Consider the following 22,458-nt stretch of genomic DNA (forward strand, 5'->3'; position numbering starts at 1 on the left):
AGAACCTGAAAGGATGTCTGAAAGTGAACAGGTGCTCGCAAACACTTGTCAAATATACAAGTACATTAATGTCAATTTTGAATTTCTAAGAAAAGAGAGAATAGCAGAAAGGGAAATTGGGGGCCAACGGAGGCAACGAGAGCAAAATCACGGCGGGACATGGTGGTCAAAGAGTAGTAGTTTGCAGAAAGGCACTTCAGTAACTGCGTGAAGTTAAAGATTAAAGGGACTGGTATCAGATGTCAGGCTGGAGGAAAACCTTGAAGACCAAAAGAAATTTGATTTGCCCAGAAAGTTGTATGTCAGTGCACTATAAACAGTTGACATTTGAACACACACACGCACGTTTCCCTTCCTCCACATTCCACTCATATCCTGCTTGTGACCTTGTCCCGCTGAGATAATAAAGCTGGGGTAAATTCAGAGTCCTGCTCCTTGCTACTCCAAAGCGGCCTCATCAGTGAGTGCTCTTCTGTAAACTTGGGGAAGGAAGTGAATGCTGTGTCTGCATGTCCGGCCAACATAAATCTCAGCAGTGTCTGGCATGAAATGCCCCCCTTGAATGGGGTGGGAGGCCACCCACTTGCCCAGGCAGCTAACCTCCAGCTGAGCTTGTTTTTGTTTTGGTTGCAAAGTCACCAAGACCTCCCCAGAAACAAAGCAACTGAGTTTTTTGTTTTGTTTTGTTCGAATGAGTCAAACTTGCCAGGGACATGAAGCTGAAGTCTGCCTGCAATATCCTTGTACTTCCCTCACATGAAGTCAGAAGTTGTAGCCAACAGCTCCTTTCCTTGGCCCACAAGAGCTAATACTCTGTAGCTCCGTAGCTCTGACTCTGTTTATAAGCCCGGGCTTTTAGAGCCAGTGGGGAAAATTATGTTTGCTATAAAGCAATGCCTTCCCACAGAGTATCACTTTTTTGTTTGTTTTTAGGAAGATGATTTAGAAAATGAGGTAAAGAGAACTGCCCTTTCTCTTCCAATGGGGAACAAACATCTGGACTTTCCCCACCTCTGATTTCAGTTGCATGACAACGCTGACCATGTGACCTGGATCCATTTCAGGGGAAACTGCAAAAACCCAGGGTTTCACCCAAAAAACTGAGAAGTCCATTTGTTCTCTGTTCTACATGACAACTGAGTGCTCCGAGCTTTGCTGTGAGTGGCTCACTGGCCCTGGAATGTCAGGCCAGGAGGAGTTGGAGAAATAAAGCCCTTTCTGCACAGGCCATGAGTCATCTTAATGAACTTGTCCTGGAGAACCAATCTTGAAGGTCACCTATTTTCCCCAGTCTGAGAGCAATCTTGAAGACTTTCGAAATGCCAATGGGCCTGACACTGAGGGCCCTCTGCGTGACTGACTGTGTGTGGCTTGAGAGGAGGGAGGTTAAGTGGAAGTCGTGACACAGATCCCAGAGAGGCAGCCAATAGGGTGCCAGCAAGGATGCAGCAAAGTCAAGGGCCATCAGCAACACTGAATTGACCCCTCCAGGTCCTTCCAAGGCAGGTTTCTGAAGCTCACCCCATCCTGGGACAGGAGGGCACTATCTTCAATGTCACTGCATACACTAAAGGCACTGCTGTCACCCTGAGCACTCAGGATTCACTGCTTTTGTAAATACTTCCATGGAAAATTGATAGTACGCTTGCTACTGAATCTAGTGATAAGCCTGTGTCTCCATGTGCATGTTTTATGAGATACATAGTAAGTTCAGCTACCTGAAACCAGCCAACCCATTTTATGCATTCCTTTTACAGATGCTTAAGTCCAGAGGCAGGAGTAATGGAAACCAGCACAAGGGCTGGAGGTGCTTGGTCCAGAACTGCCAAGATAAAATCCCTCCAAAACCTGGCTATTCTGCTGGAATCAGTCTCTTTTCTTCCCTAAGTAATCTTGACTGGATGCAGTTCTATGAAGGATGCTTTGGAGTAGGGCCGTGATACCCTAAGAGCCCTCATTTTCATGTTAGGGAAATAAAGGCATCCAACATGCTTTCCACCCAGCTTTTCTCAGGGTGTGTTTCAAGATCCCCCAATCAGTTATACTCTAAATTAGCTTTTAGGTGCAGATTTCCTGAACCCCGATTCTCTAAAGTCTTTAATCAAAGCTAGAGTTAAACAGCAACTTTTCAAAAAGAACTTCTCAATGAAGCTGCCTGTTTCCAACTGGCACAAAGGCCAATTCTAATATGATCTCAAACATCTTCTGGAGCACCATTAGAGTGGGTTAGTTTCCAATGAAGCTCATTGAAAACTCTTCCCAAAATGTCCAGAGCTTTTGGAGGTTGTGGCTTTGTGTCCCTTAAGGGTATCATACCAATGTTTTATCAGGCTTTGACCACCCTCAAAGATAAAAAAATCAGAAGCACTCTCCCTCCCCGGGCTCTGCACTGCACCACATACTCCAAGATTTGGTAGGGGGAATCATTCAGATGATCTTATGTAATCCAAAATATGTAGACTGGATCAAGGATTAAGCACAATGATGAGTGCAATTCAAAGATGACTGGAAGAAAAAGAAATACCCGACATAGCTTCAGGGGTAACAAAGCACGGGTCAGTAAAGCACTATTGCTCCTGTCACTCCCCATCCAAGCAGTAGATGTCTATGGAGCGCTCCGTGAGCCAGCCCAAGCCAGCCCTGTGCACAGCGCTGGGTGTTCAAAATGGAACATGGTTCTTGACTCCCAAGACCAAATAATAATCGACTAGTAACAAATTTCTGCTGCTGTCATAATTCCCCTTTCTTGCCCAGGAAATGCAGTCCGGGAAGGAACAAAACCTGGAGGCAGAATCATCCCACCAGACCCACAACAGGGGAGACAGGCAACTTTAAAACAAATGTCCCACTTGTTGACACTTTTCCTATCCAGAGATATGGTCTCTATGCCTTCCCATTAAATCTGGTCTGACCAGAACAACTCAACTGTAACCAACAGGGGCACAGCCAGGATGCCGGGAGATTTCCAAGGGGAGGTCTGAAAGGGCCATGCAGCTCCCACGTGGCTTACGGGGCACTGGCTTTTGGAACCCTGAGCCACCATCTGAGAGTTCCATAGCCCACAAAGAAGCCACCAGGAGGCCTTCCAGTTGGCTGCTCTAGTCTTGTGTCATCCCAACCCAGGTGCCCAACATGGGGGTCATGGGCCTCTGGATGATTCCAATCCCCTGTCTCAAGATACCTCTAGCCTTCTTTATGGAATAAAAGCAAGCCACCCCAACTATGCCCTTTCCAAATTCCTGATGTAGAGAATCTACAAGAAAGTGCTATTCACTTCCCTACACTCAGGGCAGTTTGTTATGCCGCAGTAGGAACTGGAGCAGTTGGCAAAACCCTGGGTCCACATACGCTCCCCTCCTCCTGCTGGTCTCTACTGCAATAGCGTCTTAAAACTGTTCCCGCTCCAGATGCCGCCACAGGGCTCTTCTACTCCCTGCCCTGACAGCACCCCTCCTCCCCCCCATTTGCTCCAGTCTGTCACTGCCGCCACTGCCCTGCTCAAGCCTTAGCTTGGTAGCCTTGCTGTGACCTTCAGTGTCTGAGCAGCTGAGGGCTGCTGCTCTATACTGCTGGGCAGGAGGGGAACGTAGAGAGCGGTGGAGGATCCCGGGTGCTGGAGGAACTAGAGGGACTGCGATCCCCCAATGTCTCTCCTCTCTCTCTCTCTTTTTTAAAGATTTATTTATTTATGCATATAAAAGCTAGGGTACAGGCCAGAGATGCAGAGGGTGAGAGGATTCACCAGAGACAGAACAGGGAACAGAACAGGCAGACTGACGAAATACACTGCTGAGGGGAGCAGCGGGCAAGTTAGGAGAGGTCTGCTGTGCCATGTGGGTAGCTCCCTGGCCAGCCGGGGATAGAACTTGTGCTGCAGAGGCTGAGGATTGTGTCATAGTGTGGTGCTTAATCCTTTGGACCACCAGGGAGGCCCCGTCTCTCCTCTCTTCCTCAGATTTCCTAGGCTAGAGAGTGAGATCACATCCCTCTCCTGAGAGACTCAGAACCAGTCACAGCCAGCCAATCACCAATGTATCCAATAAATCTGTTCTTGGGAGGTAGGGAGTCATGGACTCAGCTAAAACACTCTTACTGGCCGGCACACCCCTTTAATATGTTGCTGAAGCATATAGACTTGGGTCAAATCCTGGCTTAAGCACTTTCTAATTCTCTGACCGCAGATGACTCACTTAAGCTCTCAAACTTCAGCTTCTAATCTGTAAAATGGTGTAACAGCACCTACCTCATAAGCTGGCTGTTAAGATCACCACGAGGGAATCCACACAAAGTGCCTAGTATACAGTAAATGCTCCACGAATGTCAGATATTTTAATGTCTTTCCTGGGAAGAAGCAGGTCTTGTGACTTACCCCCTGTAAGACTTGAAAGCTGTCGTTGTTGGGTGGTGGGTCTTGATCTGGGTCAACACCGACTCTGTAAGTCACCAGGGAGAAAGACAAGGAGAAAAATGGAGAGTATTAGCTTGGACCATGGCACCCACTCCGGCTGCGAGTAGCCAAGAGGCTGACTGTCTTCTCAAAGTGGAAGCAGTGCTTAGTTACAGAAGAGAAGCTGCCATGCAAAAGTTGTGAGAAAGAGGTTGTAACCCACATCAGATCCTGGGGGCAGAGGCAATAAATCCTGTGTGTTTACACCTTAAGCGAGGTCTCTGGGGAGCAATGCCAGCTGGAAACTGTCCATCTGCCTTCCTGTACCAGATGGTCCCCGTTATAAAAAGGTGTATTCCACTGTACCCTTTTTCTTCTCTGCTGCTTTCTCACTCCTGCCCTGGTTTGTTTTTATTTCCCGAACTTTTTGTTATGACATTTTTCATATATCCAGGGAAGTGTTGAAAGAATTGATGATGAATCCCATATATGCCCCAACCAGATTCTACCACTAACCTTCTCTTATATGTTCTATATCACATGTCTATTCACCTATCATCTCTCTTATTTTTTAGATGAATTCAAATAAAGTTGCAGATATCAATACACTTGCTCTAAATACTTTAACATGCATTTCATTAACTTTTTATCCTGCTGCCCCCATGTCTTCCCTCAGTAGAGGCAATCTGAGAACTGACACTTTGAGATCAACAATGGAAGACAGAAAGAGAAAGCAATGCAGCAAAATCCACCTACAACAAATTCCATAAAAGCACTAGGTGGTCCCCCAATTTAGTAACATACAAATGTTTCTCGATGTATCTATTAATTCTTTGTCTCTGTACCTTCCTCGTTCTGGGGCAGATAACTGTGACACTGATGACAAGGATAACATGAGGCAATTAGGGAGAAAACAAAGATGTCAGGACAATTCTCTCCATCCCTCACTCCCTCCAGCATTGGAAAGAATGAATGGTACTGACACAGGAGTAGTGTGATACTGATACAGGAATGGAAAGCTCCTACCATAAATTTCTTTGACCCACTGTTTTCTATCAATAACCTTTTTCACAACATAAGCCTTCTTGAGTTATCTGTACAGCTTATCAAGTCTTGTTGTGGTTAGAAGGAAGATGCTGCAGGACCCTGGGCCCAAACTGGTTAGAGTAGCAGCATCACAAGGCATGTGCAAAACGGCGAAAGTGACCCATTGTAGCCAAGGACTCTTTATAATATTAAAAATCCCTGGCTCTGGGTGGGATTTGGCCCCCATTCTCTGGGCATTTGACATATGATGAGGTATGTACAGCAACTGCACAGGCATCAGAGAAATACTGTCCTGAACATACAAGAAGGAAATCACCCAGTTGTCACATTGCCTTGCTTGCTTCTTGCCAAAAGACCATGCACTCTATAAACAAAACAAAAAAAACCAGGCTAAGGCTTTGACTGGGGAGTCACTTCTTTTAGAAGGGGACTCCCTGGAGCTCTGTCTCTGGGTCTACCTTTATTGTGTACACTAAACCCTGCTGCTCTTGCTTCCAATCAGTGTCTCGAGTCCCCACTGCATTCTTGAGTGAGTTGCTGAAGGAATCACCAGACAGACAGTGACAATATCAGAAAAGGTAAACTGAGAACACAGCTTTCAGCATATCTGATTTGAGCCTGAGGAGAGGCACCCAATGGTCTTGACGCGAGACTGTATTTGCAGTCCAGTTCCAGGGCATTAACCCCAATGAGCGGTCAGCAGATGCACAAAGCCCCATGTACGTTGCTTTCCCTTCTCTCCCTCCTTCTTCCCCACCTGTGATATCCACGCCATTTCTTGAGAAAACAGACTAATCAGAAAGGGAATAGGACACAACACAGACACACCCCCCTCTCTCAAACTCAACTTCTACTCTGCCTTATTCCAGGCTTGTCAATAACCAATCCATGCTGCCTGCCCTGGAAAGTGGAGATACAGAAGGAAAACGAACACCTACCACAGTTTGCTGAAAGCAAAATTTAAAACCACAAAACAAATTCCTGTATCCCACAAATATTTATTAAGTGCCTCCTATGCCAGGCACTTTTTTGAACACTTAGTTTAAACAAAAAACCACAAATATTTAGTTAAATCAAAGATCCTTGGTGGGATCTTTCTAGTAAACTAGACAGACTTCTATGTGTCTAAAGCTACTTCCAGGCAGAGGTTTCTGGGGCTGGTGGCATATCCTCTCAACTGGACATTACTTGAAGACACTGAGCAACAAATCTCACAGATTTTCAACAGGCAATTCATCCAATTCAGGAGGCCCAGAGCTGCCCACAAAAGTCACACTAGAGTCTCAGTGCACCTGAAGTATGCAAAGTGGTAAGGGAAAGTCACATACTGAATTGTGAACTGCTGATCTTGAACCCTCACTGTTTTTAGAGTCTCTTAATGTATATTACATAGGGAAAGTCCTCTATAGGGTGGTTCTGTGAGCAACAGCTAGGGATCCAATATTAGGCCTTGTTCTGGGGATCCCATAGTAGCACAAGGCTACTTCATGCCAGATGGAATTACTGAGATGAGCCTCCCAGTGCAACTTCAGAGGGGGCAAAGCACCCATAACCCCAGCACCTGCTAGACTGCCTACCAGAACCCCAGGAGCCATGGCAGGCCTCAGCCAAGTCCCAGACAGGCTATTGCGGAGGCAGCAGTAATGAGATTATATGATCTGAAGGGCATAAAGTGCAGCATGGCCAGTTCAGATATGCCACTAATAATCTCTCCTTCCTATACAGTGAATTTTGAAGCAGTCATATAAGCCTTTGTCTATGGCTTCATGTTAGCAAAGATAAAACAAATTGACTTTATCAGCCCAGATGAACTAAGAAGCCCACACATGGGTGGAAGAAAAGGCTTCTGCCTGTGCTGTGCTACAATGATGTGAGTGTTGAATACAGTAAGAGCTGCCAAATGGAATTTAGGCCCCTCCATTATTCTAAATAATCTCTATGATCAGGGGAAAAATTGTTTAACAAGAGCTAAAATAAATTATTTTTAATAAGAACTGCTTATGGGGGGGGGAGGGAGGGGTAGGGAAAGGAAGGACTAGAGTCCAAATAACTGGGGGGGGTGCAATTGTATGGGGAATATAACCAAAATGAAAATGTATACATTGTACAAAGATGAAAAAAGATGTAAGAATTATATAAAATAAAATATTTAAATAAAAAATACAACAAATAATAAAAAAAAGAACTGCTTATAAAGACTAGGCTTTGACTATTTTAATCAAGTCCTGCAATGTCACTAGAATTTCTCAGTAACAACACCCAAGATTCCTCCTGGGACCTTGTGAAGACACAACTCCTTGCCCCACAGATATTAAGTAAAACTTAGCTTAAACTGATTATTTAAATAATGGAGAGAGCCTCCCTTCATCAGTTTGTAAAATAAAATTTAAAACACTCTGAAAGCTCTTCTTTACAAATAAAAGTTGTGAGGCAGACGTGTAACCATGAAAAGCATGACAGAATTAGAAAATCATCATTTTCTATTCTTAGCATAATTATTTCAAGTAAGGATATCAGTGGATGATTTTACAAATGGGTAAAAGGCTGTTGGGTATCTGGATACTCATAGGATATCAAAGGATCACTCTACAGATTACTTGTCAGTTATACTAGAGAGAGCTAAGTGATCAAAATTAAACTCACCAATAAAAGGACAGTCTGACAGTATGTACCACCTTACACTATGCAGCAAGAAATCTACAACATCACTTGTACAGTACTTTTGGAAAAATGATTATTTCTAGTCATGAGGAAAATAAATCAGAAAAATTCAGAATGTTGGAAATTCAGACAACTATCCTGAAGACTTAAAAAATAACGAAACCCTCAATATCATACCTGACAAAATAGGGGAGATGACTGTTCCAGATTTTAAATGAGATTCTAGGTTAAAAGAGAAAATGAAGCAAACTGATAGGCTCCTTCTGGAATAAAAAAATATAGAAAACACATAATTTCCCTTCTGGTATAGTAATATGTATATATTGAATAAGCACCATATAAAATGCACTGAAATCTCAGAAATTTCCGAAGTGTAAACCTTAACCACGAGACCATAATCTGAATTCACTCATGTCCCAAGTGTAATAACTTGCACTTTACCTGAAGGACTATCTTTCTTAAAGGAAGGATATTTCAAAGGAATGTTTTGCTCTGCAACTTAACAGTACCTAAAATCAGCTCTCCTAAATGACCTCTCTAACTCTGTGTGTGTGTGTGGGGTGTGTGTGTGCTTACACGCACGTACATGTAAGCATACACACACAATTTAAACAGTAGAAAAGGTCTGAACCCAGGGACTGCAAATCCTTTGGTTAATTTTATGCCTGTCATTAAAGTACGCAGATCAGGGGCCTGATAATAGTATCATCACGATCCATGTCTCACGACAGGTATCACTGCTTTCTTTCCAGGCCTCCAAGTGAAATACATTTACAATGTCAAGAACAGAATTCAAGTCTATTTTGATTTACCGTATCAGCACTGAGAATCAGAGAGAAAGCATGCTGAGTCAAGACACAGAAAGGAAAGGAGAAAATCTTTACTCTGATCACCTAATATTGTCTTTCTTTGAAACACAGTCATATCACAAACTTGAATGGTATTGAGAAACACATTGCATTAGAGGAGTCTATCCTGTGATTTTTAAAAGTATAAAGTTTACAACTACATACTCAAAAAGATGCTGTAAGCTATAACCCCATCATGGCTGAAATAGAAGATTCCAGTTCTCTTTATGAATTATAAGGCCTGTGCAATAGGTCATAATGGGGATTTTATGAAAAAAGAATCCATGGCTCTGAAAATGGTCTTCTCCGAACACTAAGCTCAGGTGTACAAAAAGGAAGCACTCACCAAGCCCAGCTTTGGTGGGGAGAACACACTGTCAGAAATGCAGGGAAAGGAGACTCAAGCTCAGATACCAGTGTCATGATCAACCCAGAGAGAGGGGAGGAATGATTCAATTTGACCTGACCAATTATGATTTTACAAAAGGGGGTAGAGGATCGGCACGCACAGGAAGGTACAGACAGACAGCAGAGAGAGAAACACCTCAGGTTAGAAAGAAAAGTCGGGCCTGGTTAATTTGTTTCTGAGGATGCCCTTGTGTCACCTGAAGTACTGCCAGCGGTGTTCACTCTGGTCCTCTTCAGAGGGCTCCTCGACGCCAACTCTGGGCAGCAGAAGAAGGGAACATGAGTGTGATGGGGATAACAGGGGTGCCAGGAGCTCTGGGCCATGACCTGGATCACATCCATCAAAGACAGGCCATCTTACTTTAAACGTCAATCGGTATTCTCTCTTAAACTGTCCCCATTCTCTAAAACCCAGAGAGGCTGCTAAATTTAAATTTAAAGCAACAATGTTAGAAAGCCAGGTTAGATGAGGATCAGTTAGGAATGAAGACAAACCTCTCAGGATATTATGTAATGAAATGTGAGGAATAAATTCAACTCATGGAAAATATACACAATTTTTCAGGAATCCATTTGTTTCATAAAGCTAGACACATGTATATAAAAAACTGACAACACAAAGTTGTTATTAAACACATATTTGAAGTATTTATACATTTTTAATACATATTTGACAGAAAGAGCAAAAAAGCACCATGTTACTGAAAATGGCAACAACACTTATGAAGACAAAGATGGCCTTATTTTTCTAGACAAGCAAACCATGCTGTCCATGAGTTCAACATCAAGGTCATGAACAGAACTTCTGCTATTTTCTTTACCTCATGGCCTTAGAATTGACATGGTCCATTTTCACCTTCCTTAATAAATGCTAGATTATTCGGCGTGCATTTGAACTTCACCATCACACTAAGAGAAGTTTTACAACCTTGGTACTGTTGACATTTTGATAAGATACCAGTAACAATGCCCTCACCCAGTTGAGGCAACCAAAAATGTCTCTAGACTCTGCCAAATGTCCCCTGGGGGCCAAACTTGACCTTGATTGGAAACCACTGCACAGAATCACTATTCTCAGTGGGGGGTGATACTGTTGCCACGGAAGTGAAATTGGTTCTGTGAGCATAAAAAAAATGGCAATATTATAGTACTTTGTAGTCCTCTAAAGCACCATACTATATAAACAGATAGCTAGTTATGTGGTATTAAAATTTCACTGGGAGAAGTAATTGGGAAAAACATTTTTAAAGGCTCTTAGGGGTGTGATAATGAAAGAGGTAGAGAAACACCATGTTAGACAATGCTTGAATTCTCAAGCTACTAATATTCTCTGAAATAAACAAATGAGAATGTGATACTTCTTAGGGTAGTACTTTTAATTAGTCACATCTTCTAAATGTGACTGAAATCGGACTCTTGATATTACCATAGTATAAAAAAAATTGTAACATTCCAGCAAAGCAAGCTGGTTCTTTCAATGTAAGACTCACTAGTAATAATAGTAGTAATAGTAGCTAGTAATGCTATGATGAGTGACAATAGTATAATTGCTAAAGTATACTAAATGCTTAATTACCATGTGCCAGATAGAGGTGAGAGAATACTTTACCACACTTATTTATTATCACATTTTATATTCACACTATTGTCATCCCCATTTGATCAGTGAGGAAACCGAGTTAGAGAGGTTAAATAAGTTGCCCAAGATCACAAAGGTAGAAAATGGTGGAACCAAGGTCACAACTGATGCTATTATACCCCAGAGCCCCAGCTTTTCACGCTACAGGATACTGCCTTTGATTATAAGGTGGTATCTTTAAACTCTTAAAATATCCAGTTACAAATTCAATTACATAAAAAGCTCAGAGCTTCTTCCTTTGTTATCTTACAAAGAGTTTTATCATAAATTCTCAATCTAATAGGATTATACTGAGCAAAGTGTCCTTATTTGTCCTTAATTGCATTACTGCACCCTGGGGAGTGAAGGTTACCCCCCCCACCCCACGCACAGGGCCCACCCACCATCACCATCACTTCATGCGAGTGTTGCTCTTAGCTGGGGTAGCTACAAGGACAGCCACCTTGGTGCTGAAATGTTCTCAGGACACACATAAGGCTCATCTGCTGAAGTAATCCCATGATCACTTTTTTAAAGTTGCCTAAATGATGTCCTCTGTGACTAATACTTGTTCAAGAGATGAGGAGAAAAATAGGTGTGTACATTAACAGAAAACAACTTCAGCATTTTGCCATTATGTTTTAAAATTCCAATCACAAAATGCCAATTCATAAAAATAAGTTGAATTTCTGGAAAGCAGTGTGACCTGGTTTTGGATATGTGATTATATTCATTTTTATTTTATATATAGATTTGAAATTAGCCACAGGAAAATCACAGCCAACTCCTAATTATTTACAGTGAACTCCCCTTGCTTCTGACTCCTGAGCAGCCCTTTAGCAGCTAGCTCATCAGGGCCTCTGTCAGCCACCTGGGGTAAAAAGGAACAAGTAGTGACAGAGGTGAAGTTGCAGAGGTCATAATACCACACTGACCTTCAGGGGGTTTCTCAATCAATTTAGAATAAGAACTGGCTCACAAAAACGATTCATGACAATTAAGTAACACCAGAAAAACCAACTGGTCTCATTACCTTATCTCAGAAGGAATTTCTTTTTATGTCATCTCTATAAATGTCATTTTCTATACTTACATTACCGCGATTTATACACATCTGGAAAAATACAATGAATTGACACCATATGTACTTTTATCAGTGGCACACTTTGCTTCATTGTGCTATCTAGGTACAGTAGGTCAAAAAGAAGAAAATATTAAAGATAGGAGCAGAAAACAATGAAAACAAAAATAGAAAAATCAAGGAAATAAAAAGCTAGTTCTTTGAAAAAAATCAATATACTTTACAAACCTCTAGCAAGACCAAAGATAAAAAGAACATACAAATTACCAATTATCAGGAATGAAACAGGGTTTATCACTATAGATTTCACAGACATCAAAAGAATAAGGTAATACTACAAATAACATAAACTAACAACTTAGATGAAATGGACCAACTTCATAAATCACCTACCAAACTCACCCAATATCAAATAGATAATCTTAGTAAGACCTATAACTACTTTAAAAATTGGCTTCTTCCAAGACAATACACTTTCACTGGAGAATTCACAAATTCTTCTAACAATTTATCCCATCTCTACACAATATCTACTAAAAAACAGAAGAATAGGGAACATGAACCAATTCATTTTGAGAGACCTATGATATAAAAAAAAAGCACAAAAAGGAAACTACATACCAATATCATTCATGAACACAGACACAATTTTTTTTAACAAAATACTAGCTATTAGAATTCAGCAATACACAAACATTTACATTATAGCCAACTGGGGCTTATTTTAGAGAAGCAAGTCTGGTTCAACATTTGAAAATTAATTAGCTAAACCATATTAACAAACTAAACAAGAAGAAAATCATACGATCATGTCAAGTGAGCCAGAAAAAAAGCATCTGACAAAATTCAACATGCTTATTATAAAAAATTCTCAGAAAGCTAGCAATAAATAGGAATTTCTTCAACTTGATGATAAAAGTTATAAAACCCCTACAGCTAACATCATGCTTACTAGTGAAGGCTGGATGTTTTTCCATTAAGGTTGGGAACAAGACAAGGATGTTCACTCAAATCACCTTATTCAACATATTACTGAAAGTCCTAGCCAGAGCAATAGGTAAAGAAAAGGCAATAAAAGGACCACTGATTGAAAAGGGAGAAATAAAACTATCTCTATTTGCAAATGACCCGACAGTATATGTATGTAGAAAATCCCAAAGCATCTCAAAACCAAAAACATGCCTAGAACTAATAAGTGAGAGTTTAGCAAAGACACAGCATACAAGATTAGCATCAAAATGCAATTGTATTTCTATATCCTAACACTGAACACACGGAAACTGAAATTAAAGGCAAAATAATATTTACAATTGCTCAAAAAAGAAGACATACTTAAATGTAAATCTAGCCAAACCCATACAGGTACTGTATGCTGAAAGCTATAAAACACTAATTAACAAAACCAAAGATCTGAATAAATGGAGAAACATGCCATGTTTATGCATTGGCAGACTCAACAGAGTAAAAATATCAATTTTCCCTAAGTTTAACCCAATTCCTATGAAAATCCCAGCAAGATTTTTTTTCAGCTACAGACATGTTTATTCTAAAATGCACATGAAAGGGAACTAGAATAGCCATCACAATTTTGAAAAAGAATAAAGTGGGAGCACTTGCTCTACCTGATGCCAAGTCTCACTCTGAAGTTATCAGGGCACTGGGTGCTGGTGGAGAGACAAATACATAAATCAATGGAGCAGAGTAGAAACAGACCCACACATGTACAGTCAACTGATTTTTGGCAAAGGAGAAAATGTAGTTCAATGGGGTTAGGATAATCTTTTTTCTTTATTTTTTTTAAGATTTATTTTTTATTTATACAAGAGCCGGAGCACAGGCCAGATGCATGGGAGGGTGAGAGGATTCACCAGAGACAGAGGGGGGAACAGAACAGGCAGATTGACGAAAGGCACTGCTGAGGGGAGCAGCGGGCGAGACAGGAGGGGTCTGCTTCCATGTGGGTCGCTCCGAGGCCGACGGGGATCAAATCGGCACTGCAGAGGCTGCGGACAGCTCCACAGTGCTGCGCTCAACCTCCTGAGCCACCAGGGAGGCCCAGGTTAATCTTTTTAGGAAAATGTTCTGGAACAACTAGAAAGCCATAGGCAAATAACGAAACTCCAAGCTAAATCACACATCCTATATTAATATTGACTCAAATGGAGCACAGACCTAAAGGTAAAGTGTAAAACTTATAAACTTTTACAAGAAAATCTTTAGGACCTTGGGCTTGAAATGTCCTTAGACATGCCATCAAAAGCACAATCCACAAAAGAAAAAAAAAATAACTTGTAATTCATTAAAATGAAAACTTCTGCTCTGACAAATTCTAAAAGGAATTTTTTAAAAAGCTACAGAACAGGGCCTCCCCGGTGGCGCAGCGGTTGAGCCCTGGGTTGCGAAGCTGCCCGCGGCCTCTGCAGCGCCGGTTTGATCCCCGGCTGCTCCCCGGCCACAGGAGGAGGGTCCCACATGGCGCGCAGACCTCTCCTGCCGCCCGCTGCTCCCCTCAGCAGTGTACTTCGGCCCTTCTGCCTGCTCTGCTCCCCACTCTGGCTCTGGTGAATTCTCTCACCCTCCCGCACTTCTGACTGTACCCAGTGCTTGTATAAATAAATAAACAAATTTAAAAAAAAAGCTACAGACCAGAGAAAATATTTGTAAGCCACTTATCTGACAAAAGACTACAATCTAGAATAACTATCAAAACTCAATTAAAAAACCCCAAACAATCCAATTAGAAAATGGATGTAAGACTTGAACATATTTCATCCAAGATAATGAATGGCACAGAGGTACATAAAGAGATGTTCAACATCATTAGCATGAGAGAAATGAAAATGAAGACTACAATGAGGGATCCCACACACCTGTCAGAATAGCTGAAATGATAACAACATGAAATGCTGTCAGTGCGGTAGAGAAGCTGGATCTCACAAACACACGGTCATTTCCTAACCCCTTGCTATGTAGTTGCTGCAATGTTCTAAGTACGATTTATTATAGCAACATTTTCACAAGTCAATTATTACATAACATTATATTCATACATACACAGCGTTTGTGCTGCCCATGCTTTCAGCTCTGCATAGGACTGTTTTTTAATGGCTCAGTTTTTAAAAAGAAGTATAAAATGTCATGAGTCAACTCTTCTCAGTGGAAAATTATTTGATCCTGTATATGTTGGGGATCGAGGGAGGAACGGAAAAGGACTTATAACAAAGCATGAAAAACAAACATGATTTAAAAAGGCTCTCAATGTGCAGGGCATCTACTAGGTGACAGATAAATAGGAACAGGAAATAGTCACAGAGGTCACTGAATGCAAAGATTCTCAAGTGTGCTCAGGGTAAAGCCCTTTTCTTGCTTTCATTCTGCTACACAGACCATAGATGGTACCATGCTATGTCACAAGTTTAAAGCCAAAAGTCTGTAAACTTTCTTCTTTGGGTTTCTATTCCCAAGAATGAATTGTTTTCCTTAATGCAAGTCTTGAGATTCATGCCAGGAATTTGAAATTCTAATCATCCCAAATTTTACAACATAAAACTGTCCCTAACACAAGCCTTCTTCAAAGGTGGTAAAGCACAGTGGTGAGGAGTGTGAACTCTGAACAAGACTGCCTGGGTTCAAGTGCCAACTTGTCCACTTAAAGCTTTGTGACCGTGGACAAGTTATTGCTCTGTGCCTCAGTTTCCCCAACTCTAAAATAAAGATGTTAGTTTGTAGCTCCCTTATAGGAAGGCTATAAGGATTATCGTAACATTATGTGTGGTGTCTCAAACAACACCTGTGGCATGGGTTAGATGGAACATGACTGTCACTGATAAGCTGTACTCAGCTCTTGTAGACCCACCTGGATGTGAGGCTAAGACACAAATAGTGCCGCTGGCTGGGCTCAAAGCCAGGAATCCCTGCCTACCATCCGTACAAAAGTCCTAGATTGGAAGGACAATTCTCTCAAATTCCAGTTTTCTCCCTGGCTCCAAAGATGATCACCTACCCTTTGTTTGTTTTCATTCCTCCCAGCTAGATTAGCCCTGCAGCTGTTCATCCTCCACAGTCTACCTTCTTTGAAAAGTGAATATGAACTGAAAGCCAGCAGAGGAAGGAAAAAAACATTGCCACCTTGTGGCTTTCCAGAGAATTCTTCCTCACATCTATGTAAGGCACGACCAAGAGTCTTCTGGTTCCTGTTATGTATGCCCTAGGCAGACCTGAAATCCAGGCAGAGGGTGAGAGCACCTCCAATAGTGTAGAATGCACCCTCAGATTTTAAGAGACCTGGAAAAATCTGACAAGAGCAGCTTCATTTTAACACTGAGAGAAACAGACCCAAAATATGAGGGGCCTGTCTTAAACCAGAGCCAGAGACAGGCTGTGGGCCTCTTGACTCCCCTCCACAACTCAGGTCAGTGGCCCTCCATCGTGACACAGCTGCAAAACCAAAGGTAGGGGATATCCGTGGTGCTGCAACAAACAATGGTTATGCAGGAAGCATCACGTCTCCTGTGCACGCCAACAAGAAGAGACACAGCATATGGTTTCCTCCTAGAACAGAACTCTAATTACCTCTTTTTATTTCTGGCCAATGAATTATTTTAAAGTCCTTAGGTGTGACATTGACACAGTTATGACACTGCCGACAGTTATGTCTATTCTCTCTCCTATAGGTTTAAGACTTTTTGAATTCTTGATCTAATGTCACTGCTCTTGTAGAGTTGAGGTGTTTCTAATTCCTCATGTTTTTATATCAACAAAAATGTAAATGACAATTTTTTTCTCCCAGAAAATTCTATATACTGAATCATTTTTATTGTTAATCCCTCTCCCCAAACAAACAAAAGACTGTAGAAAACCTTCCACACACTAAGCTCTAGCACACCCTGTGTGGGACAGTGACACGGTTAGACACAAAGTTGGCTTTGGTTTCAAACCGACCTTATGTTAAGCCACGACAACATGGGAGTCGTGCCTCCACCAATGATCCAGACGGTGAAGAAGACGATGAGGAGGGTGGTGGTGAACATCATCTGGCGCGCATAGGATGCCGTATCCCGGATGGCCAGTGCAAAGGCCATTGCTCCGCGGAGGCCTGCAGTGACCAAAAGGGGAGATCTCCCCGTTATAAGGACAAGTGACAGCATGTCCTCCAATCCACTGCTACACTCAGGGATCATGAACTGCACCCACTTATGCTCTGAGGGAGAAGTGGTTTTATTCAGAATGATGAAGCTTAAAGGAATATGATTTCCTTCTCTTTGAAACCTTCTTTTTAAAAATGCCAAATGCACTGAGAAAAACTCACCACTACTTTCTAGAGCATATTTTACAGTAAAAACATTCTTTTATTATGGAAACATTTCTCCTGATAGTAACATGAAATAAACTAAAATAGAAAGGAAAAAAAGAAATTTAAAGAAGAAATAATATAAGCTAAGTTTGTGATTCAAACACTACAATCATTATAAACTTAAGAAACAAGCGAGGGATGAGTGTGACATGCGTGTCTGTGTTGGTGTACCATGACCACAAAACAGTTCACCATTTCCTTAGCAGAAGGGAGAGCTGTACTGAGAAGTAACAATATTATCTGATCTACAGTAGGGGTTAGCAACTTTTTTCTGTAAAGGGCCAGGTATTACATATTTTAGATTTTGTGGGCCAAGAGCCAAAGTCAACATTATTATATAGGCACTAATAGAAAAGAGAAAAATAAAACAAATGAACTAAATGAAACAAAAATAAAGAGAAAAAAGAAGAAAAACCAAATCATCATTGACAAAACCCAAGAGTAACATAACCGAGGACCGTTGTTGTGATACCGGTCTACTAATAAAAAGAATGTAATTCTGGGAGGGGAGGGAGGGTATCTCACTTACTTAGGTTTCAGAGCAGCGTCCCCTGATTGTAAATATTCACCTATAAAAGCCACTCTTAGCCCCCGAGGTATATGAAAACAGGCAGCAGCAGATTGGGCCCAGGGGCTGTAGCTGGCAGACCCCTCATCTGCATTAACGGCTGTTATGAGTAAGCATCCACATTTTAATGTTTTACAGTTTATCTTTTAATCTCTTTTGTGGTTTCCTCATACCACGCTCATGATCTGTTCTATAGTAAAGACTGATGCCATGGCCTTTAGTATATACTTAGTATAAACTCCTATTTCCTGTGAGTACAATTGTATTATATGAGGGAATGAAAAGTTACAGCCCCTGTTTGGACATTTTCCCACCTTCCCAATAATTTTGCAATTTCATTAATCTAATAGGTTCATTACAATTCATTAGAGAAGAGTGACTCAATAAATGTCAAACAGCAAAGTTACTGATTTCTGTTCATCTGTCCTACTTAAGTATTTACACGCACCTACATCACCCTCTGGCTGGCTGTCATCGATCAGCACTTAAGCCTTTAAAGGGATGTTGTCTCAAAGAAGAGGACTTTGGGGTAAGAGAGGGATATGTGTGGTCTAGTCTTCTTTATTTTATCAGGCAAACATTGTAAGCAGTATGAAAGTGTGACCTCTGGTATTTCTCCCAACTGAAAATAATTTTTATAAGCAGTATCTTTAAACAGACTTTCAGTCTTTTAGGGAAGAAGATAATGAAAATAGTTTATCTAGATGACAGAGCATCGCTAATTTGTCTTTTTTCTACCAGCATCTTCCTAATGAGTAAGGGGATCACGTCACTGGCCTCCTCAGAAACATCTGATGTTTTCCAGCTGCTCTTTGAGTAAGTAAGGCCCAAACTCTTAGGCTCAGCATTAGAGCTTCTCCATGGACTAGACTCTACAGCAGTGGTTCTCAGTGTGTGGTTCTCAAACCACTAGCAGAATCATCAGTAGCTGAGAACATACCAGAAATGCAAGTCCTCCCTCCCCCTTTCCTCAGAATCACACTCAGCAGTGGGGCCCCACAATCCACTCTAACCAGCCCACTCATGACTCTGATAGAGCCTAAAGGGTCACACCAGTTCAGAGGAATTTTCCTTTCTGACCATACCCTCTTGCATTATTCCAGGCTGCTTTCCTTCCCAGAGAAAGGCACACACGACAGCACTTTCCTCCCTCTCCAGGCTGCTGCCTCCTCAAGTTCCATTTCTTTCCAGCCCAGTTCGAGGGCTGTGCTCCATGTGGGGATGGCCCCTGGTTCTCCTCCATGTTTATTCCAAACCTCTTTTTGTGCACTTCTCCACCCTCTCTCCAGAGAATGTTAGCTCTTAGTGCACCTGTCTCCGTCCAGGGGACTGTGAGCTCCTTGAAGGAGGCTGGTCTCTGTATCCTCTACAACCTAGAACTGAGGCTTATAAAGAGAGGACTCTGGGCACAGCAGAGTGGAGGGAAAGCACTCCAGCAGGCTGCACGGTTAAGCGCAGATGCAAACAAGTACTAGGCAAAGGGACTGCTTTGTGGGGAAGTATCTGTTAGTGTGATTTCAGTATGACTCTCTGAGGCCCCTAAAAACGTGTGGCAGAAAAGGGCAGCTACTCACTCTGCCTCTTGTACAGACCTGCCCTGTGCCCCACAAAGGACAGGGGTCACAGTGGCTTTTTGCACGCCCCCCTCCCGCCCTGCTCTGCAGAGGTACTCTTACTTGGGTCTTGTCTACTGCTCACCACTCTCACTGCACCATCAGGAGGAGGTTGCTACTCAAGACAATTGTTCTCTCCTTTATCTCCACATAATTCTTCATTGTCCTTTGTCCCCTCAGTGGCTTCTCCATACTTCTCAGCTTTATAGCGAAGAGGAGGCATCAGGGAGACAGTGTAAATCAAGCACAACTACCACAGTTGATGGCTTCTGGGGTTGAGGTTCACCTTTCTTATGTGAGTATATTTTATTTATTTTGCCAGGAGTTAGAGTTAGGGGGGGGTCTTCAACTAATAAGTTCAATGTTATTATTTTACAAAAGACAACACTGCAGCTGGGAGGTGTTGAGTGACTTAGCCGATGTTATTTCTCACAAAAGACCTATTTTCCTTCTAATTTTAGATCTGGAAGATAAAGGGTTGTGAACATTTACTAGAAGACAACCAAGCACTTCAAATACTTACAAGGCTCCAGGTTCCCAGTTTGGTAGAGATGAAATAAAGATGCAAATATTTTACAGACAAATGTTCGAATTTTTGCAGACACTTGAACTGTCTTTTTACCAACCTTATTGATTATATTTTAATCATAATGCCTACTGAATACAATTCATTTTCTTTACATTTATACTTTTTTACCTGAAAACATCATCATGTGTTGAAAATTCCAGCCAATCTTATGTCTCCTGCCCAAGTTGAGGAAGAAGGAGAGCGGGTAGATATGCGCAGCTCTGCCCAGGAAGATGGCGACCTGACCACCAGGGGAGGTTAAGGGCACAACTGGTTTCCAGAATAGCACCTTCACACAGCCTCTGGTTCACCGGAGACTTTTACTAATGCTGTGAGATCTCATTTTGTCCAGGACAGCTGCACACAGAAGAAGCTGTCTAACTTCCCTCTGAACAAGTCTCAGCACCAAATGGCATTCAGTTGGCCAACATTCCCAACTCCTGGCTCCCACAGAATTCCTAATGGTTTAGTGCACTGTTGTCATATCTGAATTTAACTAAACCGGCATGACCACCTCTCCCACTGAGCTAAAAATGAGTCTAGAATAAGAGAAGGTATCATGCAGGGGTTAGGGAGTTGAAAGAAGCAAATAGTGTGCTGGGCTCAATGGGAAGAAAAGGTACAAGAAGAAAAAATGACTAACCCTCGACTCAAACTATAAAGTCTGCTGGGTAAGAACGTATAGGCTTCAGTTGGAATAAACATTAGGGGCTCAAATGACCAGGAAGATCCTACAAATAAGAGGTAGGGAAACTTGACACTAAGCCACATTCATAGGCCACACAAGACTCAATGTGGGGAAATTTCTCTTCCTTCAGTGGCTAAAATGTCTTGAGGAGATGCAAGAAATATAAAAGGAGGAGTGTGGAAGAGGAACTCCACTGTGGAAACTGAAGAATTCAGGGAAACCAGTCACTCGTCATTGCTGAGTTTAGAACAGAGCCCAACAGAGAGATGCGCACTGCCCTGGTCACAGAAGGAAACTACCGTGGGAGCCAGAGGAACAGGGTGCTTCCGTTTAGGCAAAGCACCAGCTGCCGGATCTGCAGCTGTTTTCAGACAGAAGCGAGGGCGGAACTATCTTGTGCCTTCTCCAGGGCGAAGTACTGACTATTTTTCTTCTTATTTTTTTACCTTCCTTTTTTTGTTTTGTTTTGAACAGAAGGAAACAGGTAGTACTTGTAAAGCACAGTCTATTCCAGAAGCCAGGCAGAGGCCCTCGAGTAGTGGGCAGCGTCCGGGATTCACAGAGTGGGGCAGGGCCCTCATCTGTAAACAAGGGCTGAGTTCTCACTATCTCTCACAGGATGCTGTGCTAGGAATGCAAATCAAAATGACACGCAGGCGCTTTCTTAATCAAGAATACAAACACTGAACCCATAGATTTTTAGCTGTTAGTCTGTTGAGTGTATAAATTCAGGAAATGGGCCCCAGTTGAAGCAGGTAACTGGAAGGAATTCTGGCATGGCACAAGGCCACCATCACTATCTAGTGCCTTGGTGATGATGGATTTATTCCTACTCCTTTTTGCCAGCATCCTAAGACCTAAGAGTATCTGTGAAGCCTCAGAAAAGGCAGAAGTGAATGCCCAGCAACAGAGGATTCAGTTCTTTGATATACAGGCAGAGCTGGTCGCAATGGTTCCATGCCCCAGAAAAGTTCACTTTAACAAAAACAGTAGGATCTGAAGTCAAGTGAGCAAAACCCTCTGCTGTCAATCCACTGCTGGACATTCACATCCTTCCTCTCTTGAGAGAAGCCGCCCACCCAAATAGCATTTCCCTTCCAAAAACTGCACTCCCCATGGGACCAAATCAAGAAACCAAGTATTTTTCCTTTCTCATTTTATTTGTCCTTCCTCTCTTTTTTTTGAGGGGGGAGGGGACTCTTCTCCACACATGATCGGCAGCAGCTGAGAAGGTAGGGTGAAAGGAAGTGTGCTCCCTGCCTGCAGGCTTCTCTGAGTGGCACAAGGCAGGGCTCCCTGCATAGAGTGTGTGGTCAAGAGCACAAATGGTACAACCTTCAATTCTTCCAAATTGGGACTCCTGGGTTGTAATTCATACAATGAAATAAAAATAATTCTGGTGACTGATACCGTTGATGACATTTAGATCTGCTAAGAAGGGTTCTTTAGAAAACAAACACCACCTGCTAAGCACCAGTGAAACAGAAAGACCATCTTACACAGAAAATGCAGAAAGGACAACCTTAGAATCAGTGCCAATTCTTTGCAAATCAAATTCATTAGCTGTATGAACTACTTATGGCTTCTTTTTCTCGTCATAAAAATACCATCAACCTGG

General features: G+C 42.1%; 1 protein-coding gene across 2 annotated transcripts in view; it reads right to left on the reverse strand.

Annotated features, from left to right (window-relative positions):
• Positions 1 to 22,458, reverse strand: part of SLC9A7 (solute carrier family 9 member A7) — a gene marked incomplete at its 5' end in the record, with an annotated part of 131,496 nt that overhangs the window by 20,234 nt on the left and 88,804 nt on the right. For both annotated transcript variants that reach the window (XM_084259148.1, XM_084259147.1), the window contains 4 exons: positions 4,370 to 4,433; positions 9,549 to 9,608; positions 16,992 to 17,145; positions 20,282 to 20,393. In XM_084259148.1, coding sequence (XP_084115274.1) covers positions 4,370 to 4,433; positions 9,549 to 9,608; positions 16,992 to 17,145; positions 20,282 to 20,393 — 390 coding nt within the window. The remainder of the gene's footprint in view (positions 1 to 4,369; positions 4,434 to 9,548; positions 9,609 to 16,991; positions 17,146 to 20,281; positions 20,394 to 22,458) is intronic.

Source organism: Talpa europaea, assembly GCF_964194135.1.
Source record: "Talpa europaea genome assembly, chromosome: X".
Lineage (NCBI taxonomy): Eukaryota > Metazoa > Chordata > Mammalia > Eulipotyphla > Talpidae > Talpa > Talpa europaea.